General features: G+C 43.7%; 1 protein-coding gene across 1 annotated transcript; it reads right to left on the reverse strand.

Annotated features, from left to right (window-relative positions):
• Nucleotides 1-392: 392 nt before the first annotated feature.
• On the reverse strand, nt 393-27237 carry LOC117679759 (cytochrome P450 2J2-like). The gene is made up of 9 exons (XM_034441963.3): nt 26884-27237; nt 18216-18285; nt 16065-16199; nt 14053-14213; nt 10540-10716; nt 5752-5893; nt 3713-3900; nt 2087-2228; nt 393-1499 (listed from the first exon to the last, which is right to left on the reverse strand). The coding sequence occupies exons 1-9, from the start codon at nt 27052-27054 to the stop codon at nt 1309-1311; spliced, it is 1377 nt and encodes a 458-aa protein (XP_034297854.2). The 5' UTR covers nt 27055-27237; the 3' UTR covers nt 393-1308.
• Nucleotides 27238-27265: the final 28 nt, after the last annotated feature.

Consider the following 27265-nt stretch of genomic DNA (forward strand, 5'->3'; position numbering starts at 1 on the left):
ATTTTTGTAAGATGCGCACCGCAATTGAGGGTGTGCATCAATGGTGGGATTACTGTAAAATCTCCATTCCCACCCCATTCCAGGGAAAGGATACTGTAAAATCTCTATTCCCTCCCCACTCCAGGGGAAGGTTACTGCAAAATCCCCATTTCCTCCCGATCAGCTGGGACTCGGGAGGCAGAGAATAGATTGGGGTGAGGCCAATCAGAGGTGGTATTTACCAGTTCTCCGAACTACTCAAAATTTCCGCTACCGGTTCTCTAGAACTGGTCAGAACCTGCTTAATACTACCTCTGGTGTGCGTGGCATAGACATTTTCTGAATAATAGATTGCTCTTAACATGTAACGCTTAATGTGATCTACTAATCAACTCGTAAAAGAGAACGTAACATATCTTGAATGCTACTTTATTTAATAAACACCCTCAAGATTTTTTTCAAAGACACAAAGAGAATTTATTGTTATGTATTACAATACAATGAGTGCACCAATGGATACCTGAAAGAACAGACTAGGGATACATTATCATGGAGAAAATCTATATTTATGATGGTCACTCGAGTTAAAAATGACTTCATGGCACATACCATATTTTTCAGAGAATAAGACGCACCTTTTTCCCCCCTAAAAGGGGGTGAAAATTTAGGTGCGTCTTATACACCGAATGTATCCCCGCCCACCCACTGGCCCCCACCCTTTGGCCTCTGCCTCGCAGCAGTTACCTCCTTGCAAGCAAACAGCAAGAAAAAACAGCTCCTTTCAGCTTCAGCACAGCCTAATTAGCACAAGTTGATTGGATCGGCCTTCCGACTCTCAGCTGATTTGCTCTCAGCTGTTTTGCGCAGGGCTCTGCTGCTTGCTGCAAAGAGGTAAATTGCTGGAGCAGATTTTTTTTCCCTTGTGCTAATCAAGCTATGCTGAAAACGAAACTGAAACTAAAGCAGGCTGTTTGCTGTTTGTTGCAATGAGGCAAAATTGCTCAGAGGCAGAGGGAGATTTTTTTTTCTTCTTTTCCTCACCAAAAAAGGTAGGTGCGTCTTATACTCCGGTTCATCTTATACTCCAAAAAATACAGTAATCCAAAAGTGCTATGCACTGCAAAGAACCAAATATTGTACATTAATCTAGTAATGTCAAACAAGGAAGAATGTGTCAGGCAATCATCACAGACTCAGCAATCCAATCCGTCAAAGAGGCAACTCGTTATGTGAATTTCTACTCAAGATTGAATTGAGCAAGTTGAGATTGAACCTCACAGTGGGAAAAATGCTATTGTAAAATCGAAGTGTGCTATTGATAATTAGAATTTAGGATTTCTTGTGGTGAGGAACAGCACAGATTTTATAAGAATGAGGACACGTTGTCAACCCAATTCTAGGTTGTTCGCTGGTTTTGTTCTCTCCTTCTGGTAACTTGAAGACGAATGTCTTGAGCAGATTTATAAAGAAGGTAAAGGACTCCACTCTTGCTAATTTATCCTCTAAAGACCCTTCTGACTCTGTGGAGGAAATGGGAAGAATAATTACAAAATAATCATGAAACAACAATTCATGATAATATTGAGAATCTTTTATCGTATCATCTGGCATTGCTCCAGGAACTGGCTGTGACATGTCATAAGTCATTTGTTCTTAGTATATGAAGACCATTTTCATTCTCTCAACATGCTTAAGTTTATTCTTGAATTGATCTATTGTATAATGTATAATGTATAAAGCATAACTCTGGAATGCCTTGAGCAATTTCAACCAAACTTGGTATACAGATGACTTACTCTCTGGAAAGAAATACTGTGGGGTTAAGATACCCCTAACATCCTTGGGGGGGGGGTGTTCTGTTAAGATACAGCCTGTTGTGCTTTAAAATGACTTCTACTTACTGCCTTAAAATGGCTTCTACTGTGCAGCACAGTGGGGTTGCCATGGTAACAGTTTCACAGTACCCCACAAGGGGGCTCCCTCTGGTAAGGGGAAAAATCCTAATACAGGATTGGGATAAATAAATTCCTGGGCAACGCCGGGTTATCAGCTAGTTTAAAATAAAAATCACATTGTCTATATGACAATAAATCACTTTTATATTTACCACCAGCAAGGAGTTGAAATTCTTTTTTGGCAACAAATTCTCCATCCTTGTCCAAAAAATGACTTGGGTTGAATTTTTCAGGTGTCTCCCATAGTTTGGGATCAAGTAATACTGAATTCAGATCCGGGTTAATGAAAGTTCCCTGGAAGTAATTTTAAAAAAAAGTTGACTCAAAGCATCCAAATTATCCCGTTTCAAATTACTGCCTCACCAGGACCAGTTTTTGAGCACTTTTCACACAATGTGTGCAAACTTCATCAATTTGAAACTAATCATAGTGTATTTCTGCAGCACATCTGGATTTAGATCAATATGTGGTGTCTCTTATAAAACAGAGCTAGCAAAAACTCATTCTGAACATGTACTGTATAATGTAGGACAGTGTTTCTCAACCTTGGTAGCTTGAAGATGGGTGGACTTCAACTCCCAGAATCCCCCAGCCAGTGCTGCTGGCTGGGGGATTCTGGGAATTGAAGTCCACCCATCTTCAAGCTTCCAAGATTGAGAAACACTGATGTAGGGGGTTTTTGATGCTCTCTGAGTTTGCTTGTTTTCTTGCAGACGTCTCATTACCCTAACTAGGTAAGATCATCAGGGCTAGAATCATGTACCGTGTTTCTCTTATATTTTTTTGAATCTAACCCTAACCCTAACTCTAATACTTGGCCTTATTTTTGGGGAGGTCTTATTATTTTGGGGCACGTGGAGCAAAACGGGACTCCTCTTGCCATCTTACCTGATTTCCAGCTCTGTCTCCCTAACCCTAACCAGAGAGAATGGTGGGGACTGGCTGCACATGCATTTAAATAATTTTAGGGAGGGTTTATTTTCAGGGGGGGCTTGTTTTAGCGCATGCGCTCAAAAGCCCGATTCAGCTTATTATCAGGGGATGTCTTATTTTCGGGGAAACACAGTATAAAGTAATGATATACTCTTCCTGTTTTGTTTTGTTTTTAATCCTCACGAAACCCACAAGCTATAGGTAGCCACTGTTGAAAAGAAAAAAAAGAAGCTACATGGAAATTTCAGTATAGCTTCACTGGAAGTCTTCAAACGAAGTTTGAGGATCATCTATCTGAGATGCTTCTATGAATGTTGCACTGAGAAGGGCTTCGATTAGATGTCTGTAGTTAACCTATGGTACTTTACAACTCTAGGATTCTATGAAAAGAAGAAATCAGCAGCTGTTCGTGAACTATTTTAGAAAGCTTTGAAAAGTATCGCTGTTTCTTCTTGACATGAATCTCATTACTGATGCAATAGCAGCTATGAATAGTTATTTACTTAAAATACCTTGATTGTCACCCATTTTACATGCCATAATCTTGCAAATTAAGATCAAAACCCATAAAATTACAACAAAAACTTCCAACATCCCAAAGGCAAACACTCCTCCATCCTTCGACGTTCATTTTTGCTTGCCCTACCTCAATGATTGTAGAAACAGCCAACTTTTTAAGGCCTTCAGGAAGGCTAGAAGGATAGGGGCCTACTGGATCTTGGGGAAGGAATGTTTCACAGGGCAGGGACCACTACAGAGTCACCGGCAGAATATATAGGACCCATGTATTCATTCATCTATTCAGTCATTCATTCACTCGTTGATATATCACCATTCTTCTATACCTTGGGAGCAAGAAAACCAAAGATATTCACATCCTTTGCACATTGTTTGATGATTCTGAATAAGAATGCATGTTTGGTTCGCTGGATCTCGTGAATCACAGCACTGGTATAAGGTAGTTTCTTCCAATCTTGATGGCCAACAGCATTTGAAGAACCCAAAACCTTTTCTATCTCCTTATGGACTTTATCTGAAAAAAATGAAAGGGAGGAGAACTTTTCACTTGGAGAAATGCTTGTTCTTATGTCACATTTGCAAAGTAAGGCATGCTTCTCCCCATAACAACAACCCTGTGAAGGTTGGACTGAAAGAACCTCACAGAACAACGTCAGTGAACATGACAAAAAACCTCACAGAGCAATGTCAGTGAAGGTGACAAAAAAAAAAAAAGCTAAATAATTCCTCCAAGTTGCAGCTTGTCTATGCCTAATACTCATTTTACTCAGGTTTATTTTGTAAAATCGTTCCAGGAACGACTCTTCAGAAGCTACCAGAGCAGGGGTGAAATCCAGCAGGTTCTGACAGGTTCTGGAGAACCAGTAGCAGAAATTTTGAGCAGTTTGGAGAACTGGCAAATACCACCTCTGGCTGGCCCCAAAGTGGGGTGGGAATGGAGATTTTGCAATATCTTTCCTCGAGGAGTGGGAAGGAAATGTGGATTTTGCAGTAACCTTCCCCTGGAGTGGGGTGGGAATAGAGATTTTGCAGTATCCTTCCCCTGCCATGCCCACCAAGCCAAGCCACGCCCACAGAACCGGTGTCAGCACTCCAAACTACATTCGTTCCAGTGCTGACATAAGGAGGAGAAGAGGGGGGCAGCTGGCAAGAGGACGCTTGACTTTTCACCTACTTATTTTCCCTGAAGATAATATCCCCTAGGAGATGAGATGGGAGGAGGGACATTCCTGGGAACTGAAGTAGTAGATATGGGGAGAGTGATTTGGAAGATGGCCAATGAGACGCAGAGATTTGGGGAACGGAAAGGGAATGTTTGGGGTCAGGAAGTCAGTGTTGGCTACGATATAATTGGGGACAGATTGTCGTGCTTAATAAATGAAAGATTTCATCAAAGACTATTTGTTTGGAAATGCAATTTATTTTGAGACGACACTGAAACCTGACAACCGGTAGTAAAAAAAAAATGGATTTCACCACTGTACCAGAGCAATTATGTTCTCATCAAATGCCACTCCTCCCTCCAAGAATGCTGCTGGGAGCAAATTATAAATTTTCACTCACTTCTCAACTTCTCAACTTCCTGAGAAGTTTTAAGCTGCCAAGCCCAGCTCAAGCACTATTTAAAACAATGGTTTCCTTCTTTCATTATTATTTTCTTTTTAAGAGGGAGAGATTTCGTCAGCATTGGGTGCTGTGCAGGGGTGAAATGCTCCCGGTTCGGACCAGATCACCTGATCCAGTAGCGATGGAGGCGGGTGGTTCAGAGAACCGGTAGCAAAAATGCCTGCCCCACCACCACCATTGCCCAGCTGAGCCGCGCAATCATCAGAGGCTTTTTTAATATATTTTTAAAAGCATTTTTTCTACAACCTCTTTGGCCGAAAAAATGCTTTTAAAAATAAAAAAAAAAGCCTCTGATGATCGCGCGGCTCAGCTGGGGTCATCAGAGGCTTTTAAAAGCATTTTTTCTACAACCTCTTCAGCCGAAGAGGTTATAGAAAAAATGTTTTTAAAAGGAGAAAAAGCCTCTGCCGATCAGGCAAGTCTCAGAGGCTTTTTAAAAAAAAGAAAGAAAGCCTCTGCCGATCAGGCAACTCAGCTGGGATCGTCAGAGGCTTTTCAAAGCATTTTTTTTACAACCACTTCAGCCGAAGAGGTTGTAGAAAAAAATGGTTTTAAAAGTTAAAAAAAAGAAAAAGTTGGCCACGCCCACTCAGTCATATTACCCCACCACCACACCCACAGAACCGGTAGTAACAAATTTTACATTTCACCACTGGTGCTGTGTTAAAATGAAATCCCTCCCCTCTGATCTACCTGGGATCAGTAACAATCTTCTTCCTGTGGCCTACCCCTTTCTCACCTTGAACATCTGGATGAGACGCCATCAGCAGCAGTGCCCACTGGAGAGTGATTGCAGTTGATTCTGCAGCCGAGAGAAGGAAGTTGAAAATACATTCAGCCAGGTTCTCTTCATTGTAGGTAGAATTCTGGCCACCTTTATTCTGTTTGGGGCAAAAGAAAAGAAAATGTCATTTAAAAGTTACCTAGTTGGGTAACCTAGTTACCCAACTAGGTAACGTCATAAAACATCAGCAAGCCAATAACCAAACTCAAAGAGCACCTGTTGTGGCCCCGCCCTCTGAGCCTGTCCCATCGGAGGAAGAAAGCTCCGAGCATGAGGAAGAGGAGTCAGCCAGGCCTCCCTCTCCAGGCCCCTCCCCTCTGGCATTGTCTCAAGTGCCGGCCGAGGGAGAAGAGACAGCTGATTCAAATCAGAGTGATGAGGAAACATCATTCCTGGACGCACGCCTCCGAAGGCGTGATAAACGTTTGCAGCAGTTTAGGAGGCGTGCTAGGGATTAGAACTGAGTTACTGGACCACACCCCAGAGACTATATAATAGAGGGTAGTGGTCAAAGGATCCTTGTGACGAACAAAGCAAACCTTGGATAGTCACTAAAGCCTCGTCCGGAGCTGCTGAGAGAAAGATTTAAAGTGTCGGACATTTGGACTCTTGAGTATTTTGTCTTTCTGGTTTACTTTGAAAATAAAGTCACTTGGCAGACGGTGTGTCTATCGCTGCCAAGTGGGAGATAAGAACTGGGTGCGTTCCAAAGTGTTTCCTTAACCCTCGACTGGCTGTGTGTGTGTGTGTGTGGGTACGGGGACAGATCATCGCCAAGGATTCCACAATTCAGATTACAAATTAACAGAGTTGGAAGGGACCTTGTAGGTCATCTAGTACAACTCCCGACCCAAGCAGGAGATCCTACACCATTTCTGACAGATGGCAGTCCAATCTGTTCTTGAAAGCCTTGAGTAATGAAGCTCCCATAACTTCCGAAGGCAACTTCTGTTCCATTGGTTGATTGTTCTCACAGTCACAAAATTTCTCTTTATTGCTTGATTGAATCTCTCCTTGGTCAGTTTTCATCCATTACTCCTTGTCTGGCCTTCAGGTGCCTTGGAAAATAGCTTGACCCCATCCTCTCTGTAGCAGCACCTCAAATATTGGAAGACTGCTATCATGTCTCCCCTGGTCCTTCTCTTCACTAGACTAGCCATGCCCAGTTCCTGCAACCGTTCTTCATATGTTTTAATCTCCAGTCCCCTAATCATCCTGGTTGCTCTTCTCTGCAGTTTTTCTAGAGTTTCAACATTTTTTTTATAGTGTGGTGACCAAAACTGGATGCAGTATTCTATGTGTGGTCTTACTAAGGCTTTATAAAGTGGTATTAGTACCCCACTTGATCTTGGTTGTATCCCTCTGTTAATGCAATTTAAGATTGTGTTGGCTTTTTTGACTGCCGCTGCCCACTGCTGGCTCATATCTAACTGGTTGTCCACTAAGACTCCACGATCCCTCTCACAGTTATTGCTATTAAGCCTGGTTTCACCCAGTCTATATGTGTACTTTTGATTTTTGTTGCCTAAGTGTAAGACTTTACTTTTCTCTACATTGAATTTCATTTTGTTAAATAGGTCCCAGTATTCAAGTCTGTCAAGATCCATCTGGATCTTGAGCCTGTCATCTAGGGCAGTGATGGCTAACCTTTTTGCCATCGCATGCCAGGAAAGGGGGGGAAGGGTCGCGCGGTCATGTGCCCACGTGCATGCGTGCGCAACTCCCTCCCGCCTCCCCCCCCCCCGCTCCTGGCATATGATGGCCTGGTAGGCCCGTTTTTCTTTCTTACCTGGTTCCAGATCCTCTCTGTGTATCTGGGAAGGGCAAAAACAGCCTTTCCCACTCCCTTGGAGGCCCTACGGAGGCTGAAAGGGCCCATTTCCCGACTCCCGGTGGGACAGGAAGTGACATTTTTTGCTGTCCCCAGCCTCCAGAACCTCTCTAGGAGTCTCTAGGAGCCTCTCTAGGAGTCTGAAGGAAGTGACATTTTTTGCTGTCCCCAGCCTCCAGAACCTCTCTAGGAGTCTCTAGGAGTCTCTCTAGGAGTCTCTGGAGGCTGGGGACAGGAAAAAACATCACCTCCTGTCCCACCGGGAGTCGGGAAATGGGCCCTTTCAGCCTCCGTAGGGCCTCCAAGGGAGTGGGAAAGGCTGTTTTCGCCCTTCCCAAATACACAGAGAGGATCTGGAGCCAGGTAAGAAAGAAAAACGGGCCTTCCCCACCCCGCCCCCAGGCCCTCCAGAGGCAGGAAACAGCCTGTTTCCCTACTTCTGGTGGGCCCAGAAGGCCCGAAAATCAGCTGGCCAGCACGCTCATGCACCCCAGAGCTGAGCTGGCGTGCCCACTAATATGGCTCCGCGTGCCACCTGTGGCATGCGTGCCATAGGTTCGCCATCACAGATCTAGGGTGTTGGCTATTCCTGCCAGCTTAGTATCATCTGAAAATTTGTAAGTTCCCCTTCTATTCCCTCATCTAAGTTGTTCAACCCTGAGCTATAGAGATTTGCTCTTCTGTTGGAACTATGATCTTTGCAAACATTTTATGAGTTTAGAAAAATATTTCTCAGATCTCAGATCAGATGTGTCAGCCTGCCTAAGGGTTAACTGGTCTGATAGAAGAGCATGGTTCTTGTCGTTTGTTGATTAACAGTTTTTTCTTGACTCTCTTCTTTTCAAATCTAGGTGTCAGACTGCGGTGCTATCTCAAAATTAAATGAATTTCCAAACTGCCAATCTTTAAGGAAATCTTTCTTTAATTGAGCTCAGCCACCGGATCATGACTCCGTGCGGACAAGACTGACCTTTTGCCTCCCAATCCCTCCCTTTCCGATCCCCAACTCTCTGCTTCTCATTGGCTGTCTTCCAAGTCATTCTTCAGACTTCTTTTCCTTGTCATTTCTCAGGAATGTGCCCCCTCCCCTGATTTCCACGACAATCAAGCTTCAAAGGGATTTTGCAGGCAAAAGTTTCAGAGTTTATCTTTCGCTCTCCTCTGCTCTCTCTATGCCAGCGTTGCAACGCTGACATCAGGGCAGTGTGGATGTAGTTATTCATACTTGCCCAATGTGATTTAACTATCTTTGGCTAGGGACCCCTCAGTTCCTAGGTTATTTCATAGAGGAGGACAGGAGCATTATATCCAGATTCTTCCATTCTTCCTTTTTCTGTTGACCAGCTTTCTTCTCCTCCTCCAAGTGCTTCTTCATATCTTACAAAATGGATCCTGGGCTGTAACATTAAATCCTTATCTATCGTGTCATAGTTACGACATAGCCCAGGAGCCAATTAGTGGCAGAAACTTTGGATGAAGCACCTATAATCTAGATATCCTATGATTACAGCTCCCCTGAATTTGACAGAGAGCACTGCAATGATATGTGAGAATGACCTTGGGACAGGGGTGAAATTCACTTACCTTTCCTACCAGTTCACAAATGTGCGGGCGCCATGTGTACGCTCGCTTCACTCGCATGCATCCGCATCGCACATGCACAAAGCCTTCTGCACATGCACAGAGGCTTAAAAATCATCGCAAAAAAGCAACATCATGATCTCTGCGCAGGAGAGCAGAGCCTCCCACAGCCGCTACTACCGGTTCGCCAGAGCAGGATAGAACCGGCTGAATTTCACCCCTGCCTTAGGAGACAGGGGAAAGAGTCACAATCAGGGAACAATCAGATAAGAGGCAGCTGAGCCCAGAGAAGAAATGCTTGTCCTGCCTTCTGGTGCTTTGGAGAATAGCTTGACACTCTCTTCTTTTTGGCAACACCTTAGAGATTGGAACCACTATCATTTCATCCTCGTCCTAAGGGACCTTGGAGTCTTCTAATCCAATCCCCTGCTCAAGCAGGAAACCCTATACCATTTCAGACAAACAGCTGTCCAATCTCTATTTAAAGGCCTCCAATGATGGAGAACCCGCAACTTCTGAAGGCAAGCCATTCCACTGACTAATTGTTCTCACCGTCAGGAAATTTCTCCTTAGTTCTAGGTTGTTTTTCTCCTTGATTAGTTTCCATCCATTGCTTCTTGTATTGCTTTCTCGGACTTTGGAAAATGTTGTGGTCCGCCAGCAGCCTGTGGAGCTGGTAGCAGAGTCGGACAGTGAGTAGGCTGGGGAGGACAATGGGCCAGTCCTAGAGTTAGGGGAAGGCCTGGACGGGGGCTCTGCATTGGAGGCAGAGATGGGGCCAGGGCCATCTGGGAGCGATGCACAGACTCTGGAGCCTCCAGAGGCAGATAGCAGAGAGGCAGAGGAACAGGAGGAACTGTTCCTAGTACATGCATGTGAAGAGTTGCCAGAAGGCAAGAGCAGCTAAAGCAAAAAGGACGACTCGGGAGTAAGGCCAGGAGATGATTGGCCCCTCCCAAAAGGCTTAAAAGAGCAACAATGGCTCTTGGGATCTTTGTAGGAAAGCAACGTTGCTACATTTGTTTCTTGTTGGCATCTCTTGCTTCTGAGCTTCGTGGGGTTTTGCCAAGAAAAGGCTTTGGCAGGGTGCCAAAGAAGACAAAGGCCGAAGGACTGTTTATAAAGGATTTGTTTTGGACTTAATTTGTACTAAGCTGAGAATGAAGTAATTCTCAGCTAAGAAAATATGTTTGTTTAGGACTGATTGTGTCTGGTAATAACTACCTGGGCCTAGGTCACAACAGAAAATAGGTTGACCCCCTCTTCTTTGTGGCAACCCCTCAGATACTGGAACACTGCCATCATGTCATATATAAGTAACTGGTACTTACTTTCTCCATATGTGACAAGTAGAAATCAATGAAATCTTGTGGCTCCTTCACCGGCTTTGCTTCTTTATGTTTCTGCATCGCCTTCTTTGTAAAGGAAAGCACCAGCTCCTTGCTAGACAGGGCATTTTTCTGTGGCCCTGGGAAATATTTCATGAGCCATGAGAACTGTTTATGTAACTACAGAAAAAACATAACCAATGTAATGTCACTATCAAGAGTCCCATGCCTGAGACCAACCCACCCTAGGCCATGAATTTCTTAATAAGAGCAGCTTTATTTCCTGAAGTTGCAGGTGCATTCTCTGGGGCAGGGGTCACCAACCTTTCGGACCTCAGAGACCACTGAATTCATAATTTTAAATCCTGTGGACCACTAATATTTATTTATTTATTATTTATTTATTTTATTGAATTTGTATACCGCCCTACTCCCGAAGGACTCAGGGCGGCGAACAGCCATAGAATAAAACATATAAATACAAAATTTAAAATAGACTAAAACGAATTAAATAATTTGGCTGAACAAATTTAAAACCCCAATAATTTAAAACCAAATTTAAAATTTCCATTTAAAAAGGGGAAAGACTTAGGTCAGGCTGGCTTGATGAAATAGGAAAGTCTTGAGCGCGCGACGGAAGGTACGCAGATCCGGGATCCTCCGTATCTCCGGGGGGAGCTCGTTCCAGATAGTAGGTGCCCCCACAGAGAAGGCTCTCCCCCTGGGGGCTGCCAGTCGACATTGTTTGGCCGACGGCACCCGGAGGAGCGTACTGGACGGTGGGAGGCTATTGGTGGTAGCAGGCGGTCCTGTAAATAACCAGGTCCTAATATGATCTGCCTAATGACCGACTGGGTGGGCGTCGCTAGGTGGGCATGGGACTGGGTGGGCATGGTCAACTCAATGTCACTCACATTGAGGGGGGTCTCAACGGTCTCTACTCACCCCTCCCTATCAGCCACTGCTTGCCTGCCAGCCCAGGCTCCTTAGGGCCCCAACAAGAAGCAGTTGTTGGAGCTAAGTAGCCACCATGAAAAAGAGTTGGCAAAACAGTTGGCTCAGTTCAAATTGGATCTGACCTCACCAGAAGCACCTCACTGAGGACTATGAGCCTAGGTTTTCCAAGTGGAGGGAAGACCTTCAGGAGTGACCAGGCTCAGCAGGCTGAGATGGTCAGTCAGTTCCAGGCCATGATGCCATCCCACTGGAACCAGGCCCTCTGGCTCTCCACCACCAGTGGCACTTCCTTCCAGCCTTCACCCAAAGCCCTGCACCAGGAGGCTGAAGCAGAACCCAAGTCAGAATTTCTGCCCTCCTCCGACCTGCACAAAAAGACTCCAAAGGGGGAGACTCTCTGCAGCAACACAAATATTCATTGCATGTATCTGGCCCATAGTTTGAGGACCCCTGACTTAATGCAATATAAAAAATACAAATAATTTTTCTGCGGACCACCAAAATTTTCTCATGGACCACCAGTGGTCCATGGACTACCGGTTGGTGACCACTGCTCTGGGGAATGTCCATGGAGATTCTCAGTCATCCAGGTCAGGGGTCTCCAACCTTGGCAACTTTACAACTTGTGGACTTCAACTCCCAGAATTCCTCAGCCGACTTTACAACAAGTCGTAAAGTTGCCAAAGTTGGAGACCCCCTGATCCAGGTCATGGTTGTCCCAAAGATACTTTTTCAAAAGGCAACTTATCGTTGGTCTCCTTCATTTAATCTTCATCAAAGAATCCCAAAGGTGCTTTTTCAAAAGGCAAAAGGATTTTCTTGGTTTTGCTTGAAGATTATTTTGCTTGTCATCTAAGAAGCTTCTCCAGTTCTGAACTGAAGAAGCTTCTTGGATGAGAAGTGAAACATCTTCAAGCAAAAACAAAGGAAGTCCAGTTGTCTTTTGAAAAAGCACCTTTGGGATTCTTTGATGAAGATTAAATGAAGGAGACCAATGATAATCATGAACTGGGAAAACTCCTTTTCTCTTCCTCTCTGTCCTTCTCCTGTCTTACTTCCTCCTTCTCTCTTTTTCTCCCTTTTATTCTCTCTTATACACATTTCTATCCATTGATCTAAATTTACCCTTACATCTGGACCCATGTCTAGACTGAGCTTGGTCACTCCATGTCTTTTATCTGCCTACCATACAGGTAGTCCTTGACTTATTGAGTCAATTATTGGAATTATTTAATAATTATTTAATTAAAGGAACTATTGAGTCTGTCATCTGCACTTCTATAACTGTCTGGTTTGGTTCTGCAAGACACAGACTTCAGAAGATAATTAGAACTGCAGAAAAAACAATGGCTACCAATTTGCCTTCCATGGAGGACCTGTATACTGCACGAGTCAAAAAGAGGGCTGTGAAAATATTTACAGACCCCTCGCATCCTGGACATAAACTGTTTCAACTCTTAATCTCAAAACAATGCTATAGGGCACTGCACACCAGAACAACTAGACACAAGAACAGTTTTTTCCCGAACGCCATCACTCTGCTAAACAAATAATTCCCTCAACACTGTCAAACTATTTACTAAGTCCGCACTACTATTACTCTTCTCATCATTCCTATCACCCATCTCCTCCCACGTATGACTGCATGACTGTAACTTTGTTGCTTGTATCCTTACGATTTATATTTATTGTTTCCTAGTATGATTTGATTGCTTATTTGTACCCTATGGCTATCATTAAGTGTTGTACCTTATGATTCTTGATGAATGTATCTTTTCTTTTATGTACACTGAGAGCATATGCACCAAAGACAAATTCCTTGTGTGTCCAATCACACTTGGCCAATAAAAAATTCTATTCTATTCTATTCTATTCTATTCTATTCTATTCTATTCTATTCTATTCTATTCTATTCCACTCTACTCTACTCTACTCTACTCTACTGTCTCTATTCTATTCTATTCTATTCTATTCTATTCTACTCTACTCTACTCTACTCTACTCTACTGTATCTATTCTATTCTACTCTACTCTACTCTATCTATTCTATTCTATTCTATTCTATTCTATTCTATTCTATTCTATTCTACTCTACTGTCTCTATTCTATTCTATTCTATTCTATTCCACTCCACTCTACTCTACTGTCTCTATTCTATTCTATTCTATTCTATTCTATTCTATTCTATTCTATTCTATTCTACTCTACTCTACTCTACTCTACTGTATCTATTCTATTCTACTCTACTCTACTGTCTCTATTCTATTCTATTCTATTCTATTCCACTCTACTCTACTGTCTCTATTCTATTCTATTCTGTTCTATTCTACTCTACTTTACTCTACTCTACTCTACTGTATCTATTCTATTCTATTCTATTCTTACAACTCATATATTTGACGGTTGCAGTGTCCTGTGGTCATGTGATCGATCCACTCCAATCACAAACTCTATTTGGGATCACAATTCTTTTCACGTTCACCTAAGATCATTGTGATGGCTCTCCGAAAGCTTTGGGGAGAAATGTCTGTTATAGTAATAAAGTAAAGAATAGCTTACAGCGTAAACAAAGCTCCCTCCAGATTTTACGGAAGATTCAATGGCGTCCGTCAATTGTTGGCTGTCCTTGTCTTCAAGAGGGGAGCGGTCGCCAAAGCTCACAGTCCAGACCATTTTGGAAAGGGAAGCAATGATGGCATTCAAAGGGTCAAATGGCTGCCCTGCAAATGAAACGATTGATAAATATTTTCCACTTTCTTCTTAATACAGGTAGTACGCCAGTTACGACCGCAATTGAGCCCAAAGTTTCTGTTGTTAACTGAGACATCCGTGAAGGGAGTTTTGCCCCATTTTACGACCTTTCTTGCCTCTGTTGTTAAGTGAATCATTGCATTTGATAAGTTAGTAACCCGATAGTGAAGTGAATCTGGCTTCCCCGTTGATTCTGCTTGTCAGAAGGTTGCAAAAGGGGATCACATGACCCCGGGACACAGCAATGGTCATAATTATGGACCAGTGTTCTGCCCCAGCTACGGACCCCAAAGAACGCAGCACACACAAAGTCCGTTCAAACCTTAGTTTACTAAATAAACCAAATTTTTACAACAACGGCTGTTAATTAATTGCATTAACAGCCACCAAGAATTCAAAGAATAATAACTGAAAGCTTACTGTGGTTGGCAGAATGCCCAGAAGCAATTTGCAGGAAGCTGATAAGATAAGCAAGACAAGACATGAAGGTATGTGAACGAAGTTGTTCCCTGCAAATTGCTTCAGTCGGCATTCCTCCTTAAATGGGCTAAGGGGGTGGCCAATTAGCCCCAAGCCTTACTCTCGAGGAGACCTCCTCCTGAGGAGCCACTCCTGCCTTTTGGCAGCTCTGCGCGCTTGTGCATAGAGAAGAGGCTCCTCCTCTTTGTCCTCTTCACTTAAGGGAGCTTCTGGAGGTTCTGAAGGCCCTGGCTAAATCCCCGCCTCTGGCACCACATCTTCTCCAGCCTCCTCATTGCCTGACTTTAGTGCCAGCTGCACAGGCTGCTGGCGCAGCACCACACCAGCCTCCTTGCTGTCAGAATCAGCTACTACCTGCACAGGTTGCTGACGGGCCATAACAACCAGTTACCAAGCATCCGAATTTTGATCATGTGATCATGGGGATGCTAGAAAGGTCATAACTGTGAAAAATAGTCATGTCACCCTTTTCAGTACAGTTGTAACTTCAAATGGTCACTAAGTGAACTGTTGTAAATCGAGGACTACATGTATAGGTAGTCCTTAAATTACAGCTATTTGTTTGGTGACCATTCAAAGTTACAACAGCACTGAAAAAAGTTATTTCTGACTGTTTTTCCCACTTAAGACCGTTGCAGCATCCCCATGGAAAGTTGATCAAAACTGGGACGCTTTGCAACTGATTCATATTTATGACAGTCGCAATGTCCTGAGGTCGTGTGATCACCTTTTGTGATCTCCTGATAAGCAAAGTCAATGGGGAAACCAGATTTACTTAACCACCATATTAGTAACTTAACAACTCTAATGACTCACTTAACAACTGTGGCAAGAAAGGTCATCAAATGGGACAAAACTCACTTAACAACTGTCTTGTTTAGCAATGGAAATTTGGGGCTTGATTGTGGTCTTAGGTTGAGGACTACTTGTATCTGTTTGGAATTTATGATGGGATAGATAGATAGATAGATAGATAGATAGATAGATAGATAGATAGAAGATAGATAGATAGATAGATAGATAGATAGATAGATAGATAGATAGATAGATAGAAATAGATAGGGGTAGGTAAGTAGGTAGGTATAGATATGATAGAGAGAGAGACACACACACAGATAGAAATAGAAATAGAGGGGGAGGGGGAGAGAGGGAGATAGAGGTAGAGGTAGAGGTAGAGGTAGAGGTAGAGGTAGAGGTAGAGGTAGAGGTAGAGGTATAGATAGATAGATATTAGAATATAACTGAAAAGTGCCAAATTGTATTTCAAAGCATGCAGAGAATCCATGAACACTTGAGTAGAGCAAATGTAAGAGCCAATGTAATCTCCTACTGATGCCTACCATTTACACGCGCGAAAGTCTCCACCAGCCGAGGGGCCTCCTGTTCCACCAGGCTCTCCACTCCTTTCTTTTCTCTCTCGTGCTTTGACAAAATAAGCTGCCCAATTTCTTTTTGCTGCTTCAATAGTTCTCCACCTAAAAATACCAGATTGAAAGAAATAAAGACATGACTGATAGCTTATAAAGAAAATTTGTATAAGATGTTTTATAGATGGCATATGCCACCAGAAAGATTAGCTAAGATGTTTAAAGATAAATCAGCTAAGTGTTGGAAATGTCACCAGTTGTCGGGATCATACTATCATATGTGGTGGTTGTGTAAAGAAGCAAAACATTATTGGGTGAAAATGCAAACATGGTTAGAGGGAACGTTGCAACAACATATAGAATTAAAGTCAGAGATATTCTTACTGGGAATTTTACCAGAGAATTACAGTAAATAAGATACATATTTGATTATTCATATAATAACTATGGCTAGAATTGTATTTGCACAAAATTGGAAAGCAGATAAAATCCCGTTGGAAGGAGAAATTATAAAGAAAATTTTAGAATGTGTAGAAATGAATAGATTAACATTGAGAATAAGAGATAAAGAGGAGTCGATGTATTTCAAGATATGGGATAAATTTTATGATTGGTTAGAAAGGAAATATGAATAAGGGTATAGAGATAAAATAGATAGAAAACAGATGGGAGAAAACAATTAGAAAAATAGATACCCAGATGATGGGTATAAGGAGAAAGGGGAGTGGGGGGTAAAAGAAAAGAGACATGACTGATAGCGAAAATCAATTGATCAATAAAATAATGCAATATATTTTGTCAACAAAAGGTAGTTCATATCCAGGACAAAATAGTGTGGAAATTAAATTTTCTCACAAATGTTCCATCTTAAATTCATTTTTTTTTCTTTGTGTTTTGCATTAGCAAAAGAAATTAGCAGTGTGAGACCCATCTCCAGTATGCAGTGGAGCTGTTCAGACCAGTCAGTACTCCAAGGAAAAGAGATGGAAATATAGAGTGTCTGAAAAATAAGATTCAGTGGTAGAATCCCTAGTACAGACTGGCTGACAACACACAAATTACGTCCAATATGTCTCCCTTTTCCTTATTGATTTGAAGCACCTGAATGTTACAAATAGAAAGAACTGATGTCTGTGGGGAGGTCTAATTCATAGGTTTATTTGTATCCCATAGAAGTGAATCCTATATTCAGTTAGCTCATTCTGTTGGCTCTAGTTCAGTGTATTTCTTAGCCTTAGCAACTTGAAGATGGGTGGACTTCAGTAGTGGGTTTCATGCTCAGAGACATCCGGGTGGGTGGGCGGAGCCTCTCACCACCACCATCGGTTCTCCCGATCCGGGGTGAACCGGTAGCAACCCACCACTGGTAGACTTCAACTCCCAGAATTCCTCAACCAGCAACATTTCTCAGCCTTGGCCACTACGAGATGGGTGGACTTCAACTCCCAGAATTCCTCAACCAGCAGCATTTCTCAACCATGGTAACTTGCAGATGGGTAGACTTCAACTCCCAGAATTCCTCAACCAGCAGCATTTCTCAACCATGGTAACTTGCAGATGGGTAGACTTCAACTCCCAGAATTCCCCAACCAGCAGCGTTTCTCAGCCTTGGCCACTCAGAGATGGGTGGACTTCAACTCCTAGAATGTCCGAGGCAGCATCATACTGCCCTCCTCCGGGTGCCGTAGGCCAGACAATGTCAGCTGACGGCGCCCAGGATGAGGATGTTCTCTGTGGCTGCACCGATCCTCTGGAAGGAGTTACCCACCGGGCTCCGGATGGCCCCTGATCTCCGTTCCTTCTGCAAAGACCTGAAGACATGGCTTTTTAAGCAAATTGTCTGATTCTGTTTTGGGAGTTTTAATTAATTGTGGGATTTTAATTGAATCTTTTAGTCTTATTTATTATTGCTGTTTTATTGTGATTTTACTGTTGTGAGCCGCCCCGAGTCCTTCGGGAGAAGGGCGGCATATAAATTTTAATAAAATAAATAAATAAAAATACTGGCTGTGGAATTCTGGGAGTTGAAGTCCTCACATCCAGATGCCAAGGTTGGGAAACAGTGATCTAAAGTTTCCAAAGAGAAGTCCAGCATAAATACTTCTATATTTTATAAACACTTACCATTGTCATTGAATATGCTACCGTAAGGAGTCATGGAGGTGTTAGAGGTGCCATTTTGTTCTTTCAACTGCTGTTTGGATCAAGATAAAAAGAAAGTTTTATTCTTGGGTGTGGGGGGGGGATTTTCCAAGTAAAAATTGAATTTTCAGCTTCTCCTGCTGGGAAACATTCAGTCCTGCTTACCCCTACCTCTATGTCCATGGCAAAAAAAAAAAAGTTATAAAGGAATGAGAATATTCTTTCCTAGTTTTACTTTTAGAAAACAAATAAACACGATTGCAGGATATAACAGAATAACAGAGTTGGAAGGGACCTTGGAGATCTTCTAGTCCAGCCCCCGGCTCAAGCAGGAAACCTTGTGCCATTTCAGACAGATAGCTGTCCAGTCTCTTCTTTAAAATCCTGCAGTGTTAGAGCACCCACAACTTCTCAAGGAAGTCATTCCACTGATTAATTTTTCTAACTGTCAGAAAATTTCTCCTTAGTTCAAGGTTGCTTCTCTCTTTGATTAGTTTCCATCCATTGCTTCTTGTCCTGCCTTCAGGAGTTTGGAGAAGAGGTTGACTGTTAAGTCCGGACACGTAAAGAGAGGCAGGACAATCATAGTGATGTAAAACAACCATTTATTGCAGGCAACAGGGAACAATAACAAACTAACTACGAACTGAACTGCCCAAGGCTGCAGCTCCTTTTACCGGGAGCTGTCCAGCCTGTCAGCCACTGATGCTTTTTCATTTTCCCACCGGCGGGAAAATGAACCAATGAATGAAGGCTGATGTAAGACTCGCTCCTACTTGCATATACAACATTGACTCCTTAGATATTGGAAGACTGCTATCATGTCACCACTAGTCCTTCTTTTCATTAAACTAGACATACCCAATTCTTGCAACTGTTCTTCATATGTTTTAGCCTTCAGTCCCCTAATCATCTTTGTTGCTCTTCTCTGCACTCTTTCCAGAATGTCAAAAAGGCAAGAAAGGTTTTCCCATGTTCCTTCCATATAGCAAATTCAGCAAGTTAATTTACTTAGTTGACTCTTTTTCAACCTACCGATAGATATCATATGAGCACCAAATATTTTAATTGCTGCGACAGGTTCTTGAAGGCAGTTTCAAGAACACACATGATTAATCTTCCTTCTCCTACCGAATATTTTGTTCTTACCCCTGTTTCACTAATAGGAGTGCAAACTCAAAGGCATCTTATGACCTATTACTCACAAGGAGGCAACAGAATTGTAGATCACATGAAAGGTTTTATTTTGCATTCTCTCTTAGACAAAGAGATAAACAACATTAATTTTACGCCTTTCATCCCTGGAATCCATCCACACTTTCACTCTGCTGCAGGGAAGATGTGGGTAGCTAGGTGCCTATCTCTATACCAGTATTTCACAACCTCAGCAGATTTAAGATGTGTGGGCTTCAACTCCCAGAATTCTTCAGCCAGCCATCGTTGGCTAGGGAATTCAGGGAGTTGAAGTCCACAGATCTGCATAAACCTTCAGAAGTTTGTTTGTTTATTTATTTATTGAATTTATATTGCCGCCTATTTGCCCGTGGCAACTCAAGGTGGCTTACAGAATATAAAACCACATTTAAAACAATAAAACTAATAAAAAGAATAAAATAAATTAATATAGTATAATATAATAAAAATCACCCCTCACACCCCCCACCCCTCCACCCCCCCGCCTCGGCAACAGCAGATCACACGAGCCATTTAATGGGCTCCATTGCGGTCTGGATTCCCCAGGCCCACTGGCAGAACCAGGTCTTCAGCGCCTTCCGGAAGAGAATTAGAGTGGGGGCCGTTCTAATCCCTGGGGGAATGATGTTCCAGAGAGAGGGAGCCACCATGGAGAAGGCCCTTCTTCTGGGTCCCACCAGCTGTATCTCCCTCAGGGATGGGGCCCGCAGCATTCCCTGCCTCCCCGCTCTCATGGGTCGGGTAGATGTGACCGGCAAGAGACGGTACCTCAGATAACCTAATCCCAAGCCATGAAGGGCTTTAAGGGTGACAACCAGCACCTTGAATTGCACCCAGAAGCAAATTGGCAGCCAATGAAGCTCCTGCAGGAGAGGTAGTACATGTGCACCCCGAAGTCTGCACAAATCCATGCGGGCTGCTGCATTTTGCACCCACTGGAGCTTCCAGATGTTCTTCAAGGGCAGCCCCATGTAGAGCGTGTTGCAATATTCAAGACGGGAAGGGACTAGGGCATGAGTGACTGTGACAAGTTCATCGATTGTTGCTCGGACGACTCTCACAAATGCTCAGGTGCACAAACAGAACATCTCCAGTTCCAACATTCAGGTTTATGTAACTTTCAGATGGTGAAGAGAAGAAGGACCAAGCTGGAACATGAAAGAGTCATGTGGCTTCCTCTTCTCCAACCCTAGGAGCTATGGGTTATAAATCCACACCTTCAACCCTATGATGGCCCTTCGAGTATGTAAAAATTGCACTCCAATCTCCTTTTAATATTCCCTTGTTTAAGCTAAATAGGCCCAACAGTATTGATCATAGAAAGCTATCATCTAGTGCAAGAGAAGCATTGATTGGCTTGAGTCCCATAGCAAAATATGGCATTGTTTTCCTATATGGGAAGCCACACCACCCCCTCCTAAAAGAATGAAATCTTTTGAGGAATATTTAAAAAGGCAGAATATTATATTTCCCTAAAGGAGAAATGGAGAAACGTGCTCTTGGAGGCAGAAAGCAACCTCCACTTTCCTTAATAGTCCACAGCAGATGTCAGCACTTAAGGGATAAACAGCTTATTGAAAACTAGATAGCTCTATTCAGAGGCGAAGCAAATACTGTAGGCAGAAATCCATTCAAGACAGGATATTTTGAAACTCCCTGCAGCAAAGTCTGAACAAAAGCAGAGTGATAGGATTAGCTCTCACTCAAGGTCCAACACAGGAAAAAGCCATTAAGCCACAATAGGAATTGCCCATCACCCTGAGAAACTTCAACCAAACTTAGTGCAGACAAATACCTAGGATTTTGTACTTTGCCTATAGAGCCAGCTATGACCCCTACATACCCCTACATGGCCCCATGGGAGTTTGACAAGAGCCAATAGAATACATGTTCTTGCACAGGAACAGGAAGCTCAAGTGCAAAGGCCGAGAGAAGGAATAAATACCACACCACTCTCAATCCCATTTTCTCATCTGCACCAGAACCACAAACATATGGTTCTGTTCATCAATAAATGGACCTTCTTTCCAATCAGCCTCCAGCCTCCATTTTCTCTCCAGTGCCTTTCTCTCGGCTTGGAACTGAACCCGATGGATATTTCTTCCCACACTACCTTTCAACAAGCTGCTTTTATTTCTCCACTTGACAAACTTCATGCTTGGAACAACTCAACTCAGCTCGGTCTTGAGTTCCTATTCACAGCAGCGTAACATTTAGCCAACAGTATGATTTAGCATCCCCTGACTTTGGAAGGAATCAAATTAAAGTATTCCCAATACCAGCAAAGGAGAATATTTGTAGCTCAGAGTTGAAATGAGGAGTCCTTGGTGCTCTCTGAGCTTGGTTGGTTTTTTTTTTTGTTTGTTTGTTTTTTTGTTTTGTTTTGTTTGTTTGTTTGTTTGCAGATCTTTCATTACCAAAATTAGGTAACACCATCAATCTTAGCACTGAAGAAGCTGAAGAAGCTTCTTGAATGAGAAGCAAAACATCTTCAAAGAAAAACCAAAAAAAAGTCAAGTTGCTTCACCTTGGGGAAGACATGGACAGATTTAATATTATGATGCATCGTTATTCTCTAAGGCATATTGCACAACGAGATGTTGAAAACCTTTTTAGGGGGGTGGGCTAAGAATGTGAAATCAGTTCCCTGAAATGACAACCAGTAAGTTGTCTTGTGATGCAACAGCTTCTGGGCTCTTATCTTAAGCTATATGACAAAAAGCTTCTTGGATGCGCAGTGAAACGTCTTCAAAGAAAAACTAGACAGTCCCGTTGCCTCTTGAAAAAAAGCATCTTTGGGACAGTGGTGAAATCTAAAATTTGTTACTACCGGTTCTGTGGGCGTGGCTTGGTGGGGGGGAGTTAATGTGACTTGGTGGGCGTGGCTAAATTTATTTATTTATTTACTTTTAAAACCATTTTTTCTACAACCTCTTCGGCCAAAGAGGCTGTTTTAAAAAATGCTTTTAAAAGCCTCTGACGATCCCAGCTGAATTGCCTGATCGGCAGAGGATTTCTTTTTTCTTTTAAAAGCCTCTGATGATCCCAGCTGAGTTGCCTGATCAGTAGAGGCTGTTTTTTCTTTTAAAAACATTTTTTCAACAACCTCTTCGGCCAAAGAGGTTGTAAAAAATAATCTTTTAAAAGCCTCTGATGATCAGGCAAGTTCAAATCTCACCAGGCTCAAGGTTGACTCAGCCTTCCATCCTTTCTAAGGTAGGTAAAATGAGAACCCAGTTTGTGGGGGCAATAAGCTGACTTTGTATAAATATACAAAAGGATGAAGGCTATTGCTTAACGCATTGTAAGCCTCCCTGAGTCTCCGGAGAAGGGCGGTATATAAATCAAATTTAAAAAATGTATTTATTTATTCAGAAATTTTAATTGACTCTTGATGGTTCACAGCTCAGCACCTTCCTTTTTAGAATACATTTCAAACAGGGGTGGGTTCTACTTATCTTTACTACCGGTTCGTAACGGGATCGCATACACAGATCACTGATGACGACATCTGGGCGGTGGGTGGAGCCTCCCACCGGTTTTAGTACCAGCTCTTGCAAACCGGTTTGAACTGGGGGCAACCCACCACTGATTTCAAATTGTTTTAGGCTGAGTATGTTTTCTCTTTTACCTGGTCAGTTATGTGCAAGAGTGGTATTCACTTACTTTCCCTATTGGTTTGCAAATGTGAGTGCACGCGCCCCGCCACACATGCGCCCGGCCTTCCGTGCATGCACTTTGCTGGCATGCGCGCCTTTCACGCATGCACCCAGCCAGAAAAACGTGCCTAAATAAAATGGCGTAGAGCCAGGATGGGCCCACCTGCAATTTCCGCTACTGGTTTGGGTGAACCGATCCGAACCGGCTGAATACCACCTCTTGTTATGTGTTAGTCTACAGCAGTGATGGCTAACCTTTTTGCCGTCACGTGCCAAAAGCCAGGGGAGCATGGGGGTCACATGCATACTTCAATACCCCCACACGTATGCACACACACGCATGCACCCCCCCTGTGCTCCCCCCACTTTTGGCACGGGATGGCAAAAACATTACCGGTGGGCCCAGTAGGCCCGTTTTTCACCCTCCTCAGGCTCCAGAGGCTTTCTAGGAGCCTGGGGAGAGTGAAAACAGCCTTCCCCCCCTGGAGGCCCTCTGGAGGCCAGAAATGGCTTCTTTCCCAATGTCCGGTGGGCCCGGAAGGCCCAAAAATCAGCTGGTCAGGTGCATATGTGCACTGGAGCTGAGCTAGGGCAATGCTCACGTGCCCAGAGATATGGCTGCACATGCCACCTGTGGCATGCGTGCCATAAATTCGCCATCATGGGTCTACAGTCTCTTCAGATAGTAGAATATAAGCCATGATTGTTCCCGAATTTATGTTCTATGAAGAAATAATTGAGTTGGACCCTACTTGAAGTATACCTGATAAAATATTTGTCCCAAAGTCGTCTCCTTCCCAGACTCTATCCAGTTCCAAATGTCTTGCAATCAAAAAACCTTCTCTATCCCAGATGACATAAAATGTTTTCGTTTAACACCTAATAACATCTGAGCCACAAACATCTGGAGGACCAAAAGAGTTTTATGTATCTCTTGGCTGCCATCTAGTGGGAATCTGGAGTATCCCACCTGGAAATGAGCTAGCACTAGAATCTCAGACTAGATTAGGAGCGGAGGAGACTCAAATTTCGGTTCTTCCTTGAAACTCAAAGGCTAACCCTGGCTGTGCCCATCTTTTGCAACTAAGCCTCTGTTACAACGTCGGTGTGAAAATAAGGCTGTGTTTGTCCAAGATAACAATAGCAATTAAAAACGTAATGGCTGCGTAAATGTAATTATAAATGTGCAATACATGTTGTCCTTGTTTTTGCAACTTGGATTTGGCAACTTCTGCTGATTGCCGACTGCCAGCAATTTGGCAGTTTGAATCTCACCAGGCTCGAGGTTGACTCAGCCTTCCAATCCTTCTGAGGTTGGTAAAATGAAGACCCAGATTGCTGGGTGCAAGAGGCTGACTCTGTAAACTACTTAGAGAGGGCTGTAAAGCACTGTGAAGTGGTATATAAGTCTAAGTGATATTGCTATTGCTATTATCTCCCACTCATTTCCCTTAATGGCCAGTTGGTCAGATTCTTGTAGAGAGCTTAAGCTTGCAATCCATCTTTATACACATTTGAGCTGCCTGAATCTCCTGATTTTCCCGTCGCTCCCACCAGTTTTTCTCCTGAGGAGCCTTGCTATGGAGTATGTGTTCCCAGGGAACTTCCTGTAAAGATAATTATACCTTACATTATCACCTCTTCCCCTGCCCAGGTGCATTTGCTGCAGTATCTCCTCCTCCTCCATTCTTACTCCATAGCACTCGTGCATCCTCTTGGCCTGCTTGGGAATCACCTAGGACAGTGATAGCTAACTTTTTTGCCATCGCGTGCCAGGAGAGGGGGGGAGGGTCACACGCGCATGTGCCCACGCGCATGCGTGCGCAACCCCCTCCCCCTCCCCCCCACTCCTGGCACATGATGGCCTGGTAGGCCTGTTTTTCTTTCTTACCTGGTTCCAGATCCTCTCTGTGTATCTGGGAAGAGTGAAAACAGCCTTTCCCACTCCCTTGGAGGCCCTACGGAGACTGAAAGAGCCCATTTCCCAACTCTCGGTGGGACAGGAAGTGACATTTTTTGCTGTCCCCAGCCTCCAGAACTTCTCTAGGAGTCTCTAGGAGCCTCTCTAGGAGTCTCTAGGAGCCTCTCTAGGAGTCTCCCCACCCCGCCCCCAGGCCCTCCAGAGGCAGGAAACAGCCTGTTTCCCTACTTTTGGTGGGCCCAGAAGGCCCAAAAATCAGCTGGCCGGTGCGCACATGCGCCCCAGAGCTGAGCTGGTGTGACCACTAATATGGCTCCACGTGCCACCTGTGGCACGCGTGCCATAGGTTCGCCATCATGGACCTAGGACTTACAACTTCCTGCTGGCTTCCTCATTGACTTTGCTTGTGGGAAGCTGTCAGGAAGTCATAAATTACGGTCATGTGACATCCTCACTTAATGAGCCATAATCTTGGCTTAACAAAAGCAATGTGAGGTCCTCACTTAACGACCCAATGATCTTTGCTTAACAATAGCAATGGGGACTGTCAGGATTGTTGTCACTAAGCAATGCGGCCAAATGGCATCAAGCTTTCCAACTCCATCGTTTAGGGGTGGAAATTCTCAGTAGGAAGAAGTTAATGTACTGTATGTCAGATCCATATCTTCTCCTCGTTATCCCTGCCCCAGCACCATTCTCCCTGCCTCCTTAACAATGGCGGATTTCAAAAAAATTTACTACCGGTTCTGTGGGTATGGCTTGGTGGGCATGGCAGGGGAAGGATACTGTAAAATCTCCCATTCCCTCCCCAATCCAGGGGAAAGTTACTGCAAAATCCCCATTTCCTCCCAATCAGCTGGGACTCAGGAGGCAGAGAATAGATGAGGGCAAGGCCAGTCAGAGGTGGTATTTCTCCGAACTGGTCAGAACCTGCTGAAACCCACCTCTGCTCCTTAACAGTAGAGAAGCAGGATCAGAAAATATCTGCTCAAAGATTCCCATTGACAATGCCAAATTTAGACATGGTGAGTTTCTAAGCTCTAAGAAGCTGTAGAGGCTTTTTCTCTCTTTTTTTTTTGCCAGATGCTAACAGAGAATAAACCTGGGTGAGAACGGATCTTGACAAGAAGGCCATCAAAAGGCCTAAGAACTCTGTGACTGGATGGAGAAAACCCCTTCTTAAACAGGAGGTGTAAATGGATATTGTAATTAAGGAGGGTCAAACGATTTGATACAGGAGGCCTTCATTTCTGAAGATTTCCGTATATGAAATTAGAATAAACCTGTAAGAAATAGGGGGATCTGAATTTTGAGACATTCTTCTAAGAGGTTCTAAGCCAGGGGTGTCAAACTCAAGGCCTGGGAGCTGGATCCGGGCTGTGGGGTCCTTAGATCTGGCCTGCAGGGCTGCCCTGGAAACAGCAGAGGCCCACAGTGCCTCTTCAAGCAAAAATGGAACTTGGGAGGCCATTTTTGCTCTGGCCACCACAGGTGCCCTCGACACGAGTGACGTTCAGCTGGCCACGCCCACCGTGGCCACACCCACTCCCCCCCCCCCGAGGTCAGACACAACCCTGATGCGGCCCTCAATGAAATAGACACCTACGTCTACATCTGGCTTTTCCAGTACAACTGAAAGAACAATTCTGAGATCAGGTTTGATGGCATCTCTGTCCGTCTCTCTTCCTTCTCTGAAGATTGAGCTTCAAGACGTCTTTATGGAATTCCTTCCCGGGGTTTACATCAAGATGCCCGAGGATGACCCAGATCACTTTAACCAACATTACCTTTCGATGGAAAACGATTCACGGTTCTCGCCCCCAAATCCTCAGCGAACGCAACAGATTTAATTTAGCAATGAATTCAGATGGGTTACCTTAGACAGCGTCTCTTGATAAAGCCTGACGCCAGCTTGCCATAAGCTTCCGGTGGCAGGCAATGGAAGCCATCCCGAAGGATAATGACTGCGAAACCAGAATTGCCTCAGGAGGTAGAGCATCAAAAGGCTCAGGAGAATGGCGACCGACAAGAGCTCTGTTATAGACATTCTCCTTTTTCCTCTTTTTCTTTGTCCGGACTTGTCAACTTTACATGGAGACGCGCTGAACCTTCTCTCTCTCCGGCCTCACAAACTTTTCCAGTTCTTTCAGTCAGCCCACGGACTCCCTTTTAAATGAAAGTGCAAAATCACTCGCATCATTAGACTAATAAGCAAACTTGCAAGGTCAGCTGCCAGGTATTAAAACCATTAAGGTTCA

Source organism: Pantherophis guttatus, chromosome 6 (genome assembly GCF_059756535.1).
Source record: "Pantherophis guttatus breed Tessera chromosome 6, ASM5975653v1, whole genome shotgun sequence".
Taxonomy (NCBI): domain Eukaryota; kingdom Metazoa; phylum Chordata; class Lepidosauria; order Squamata; family Colubridae; genus Pantherophis; species Pantherophis guttatus.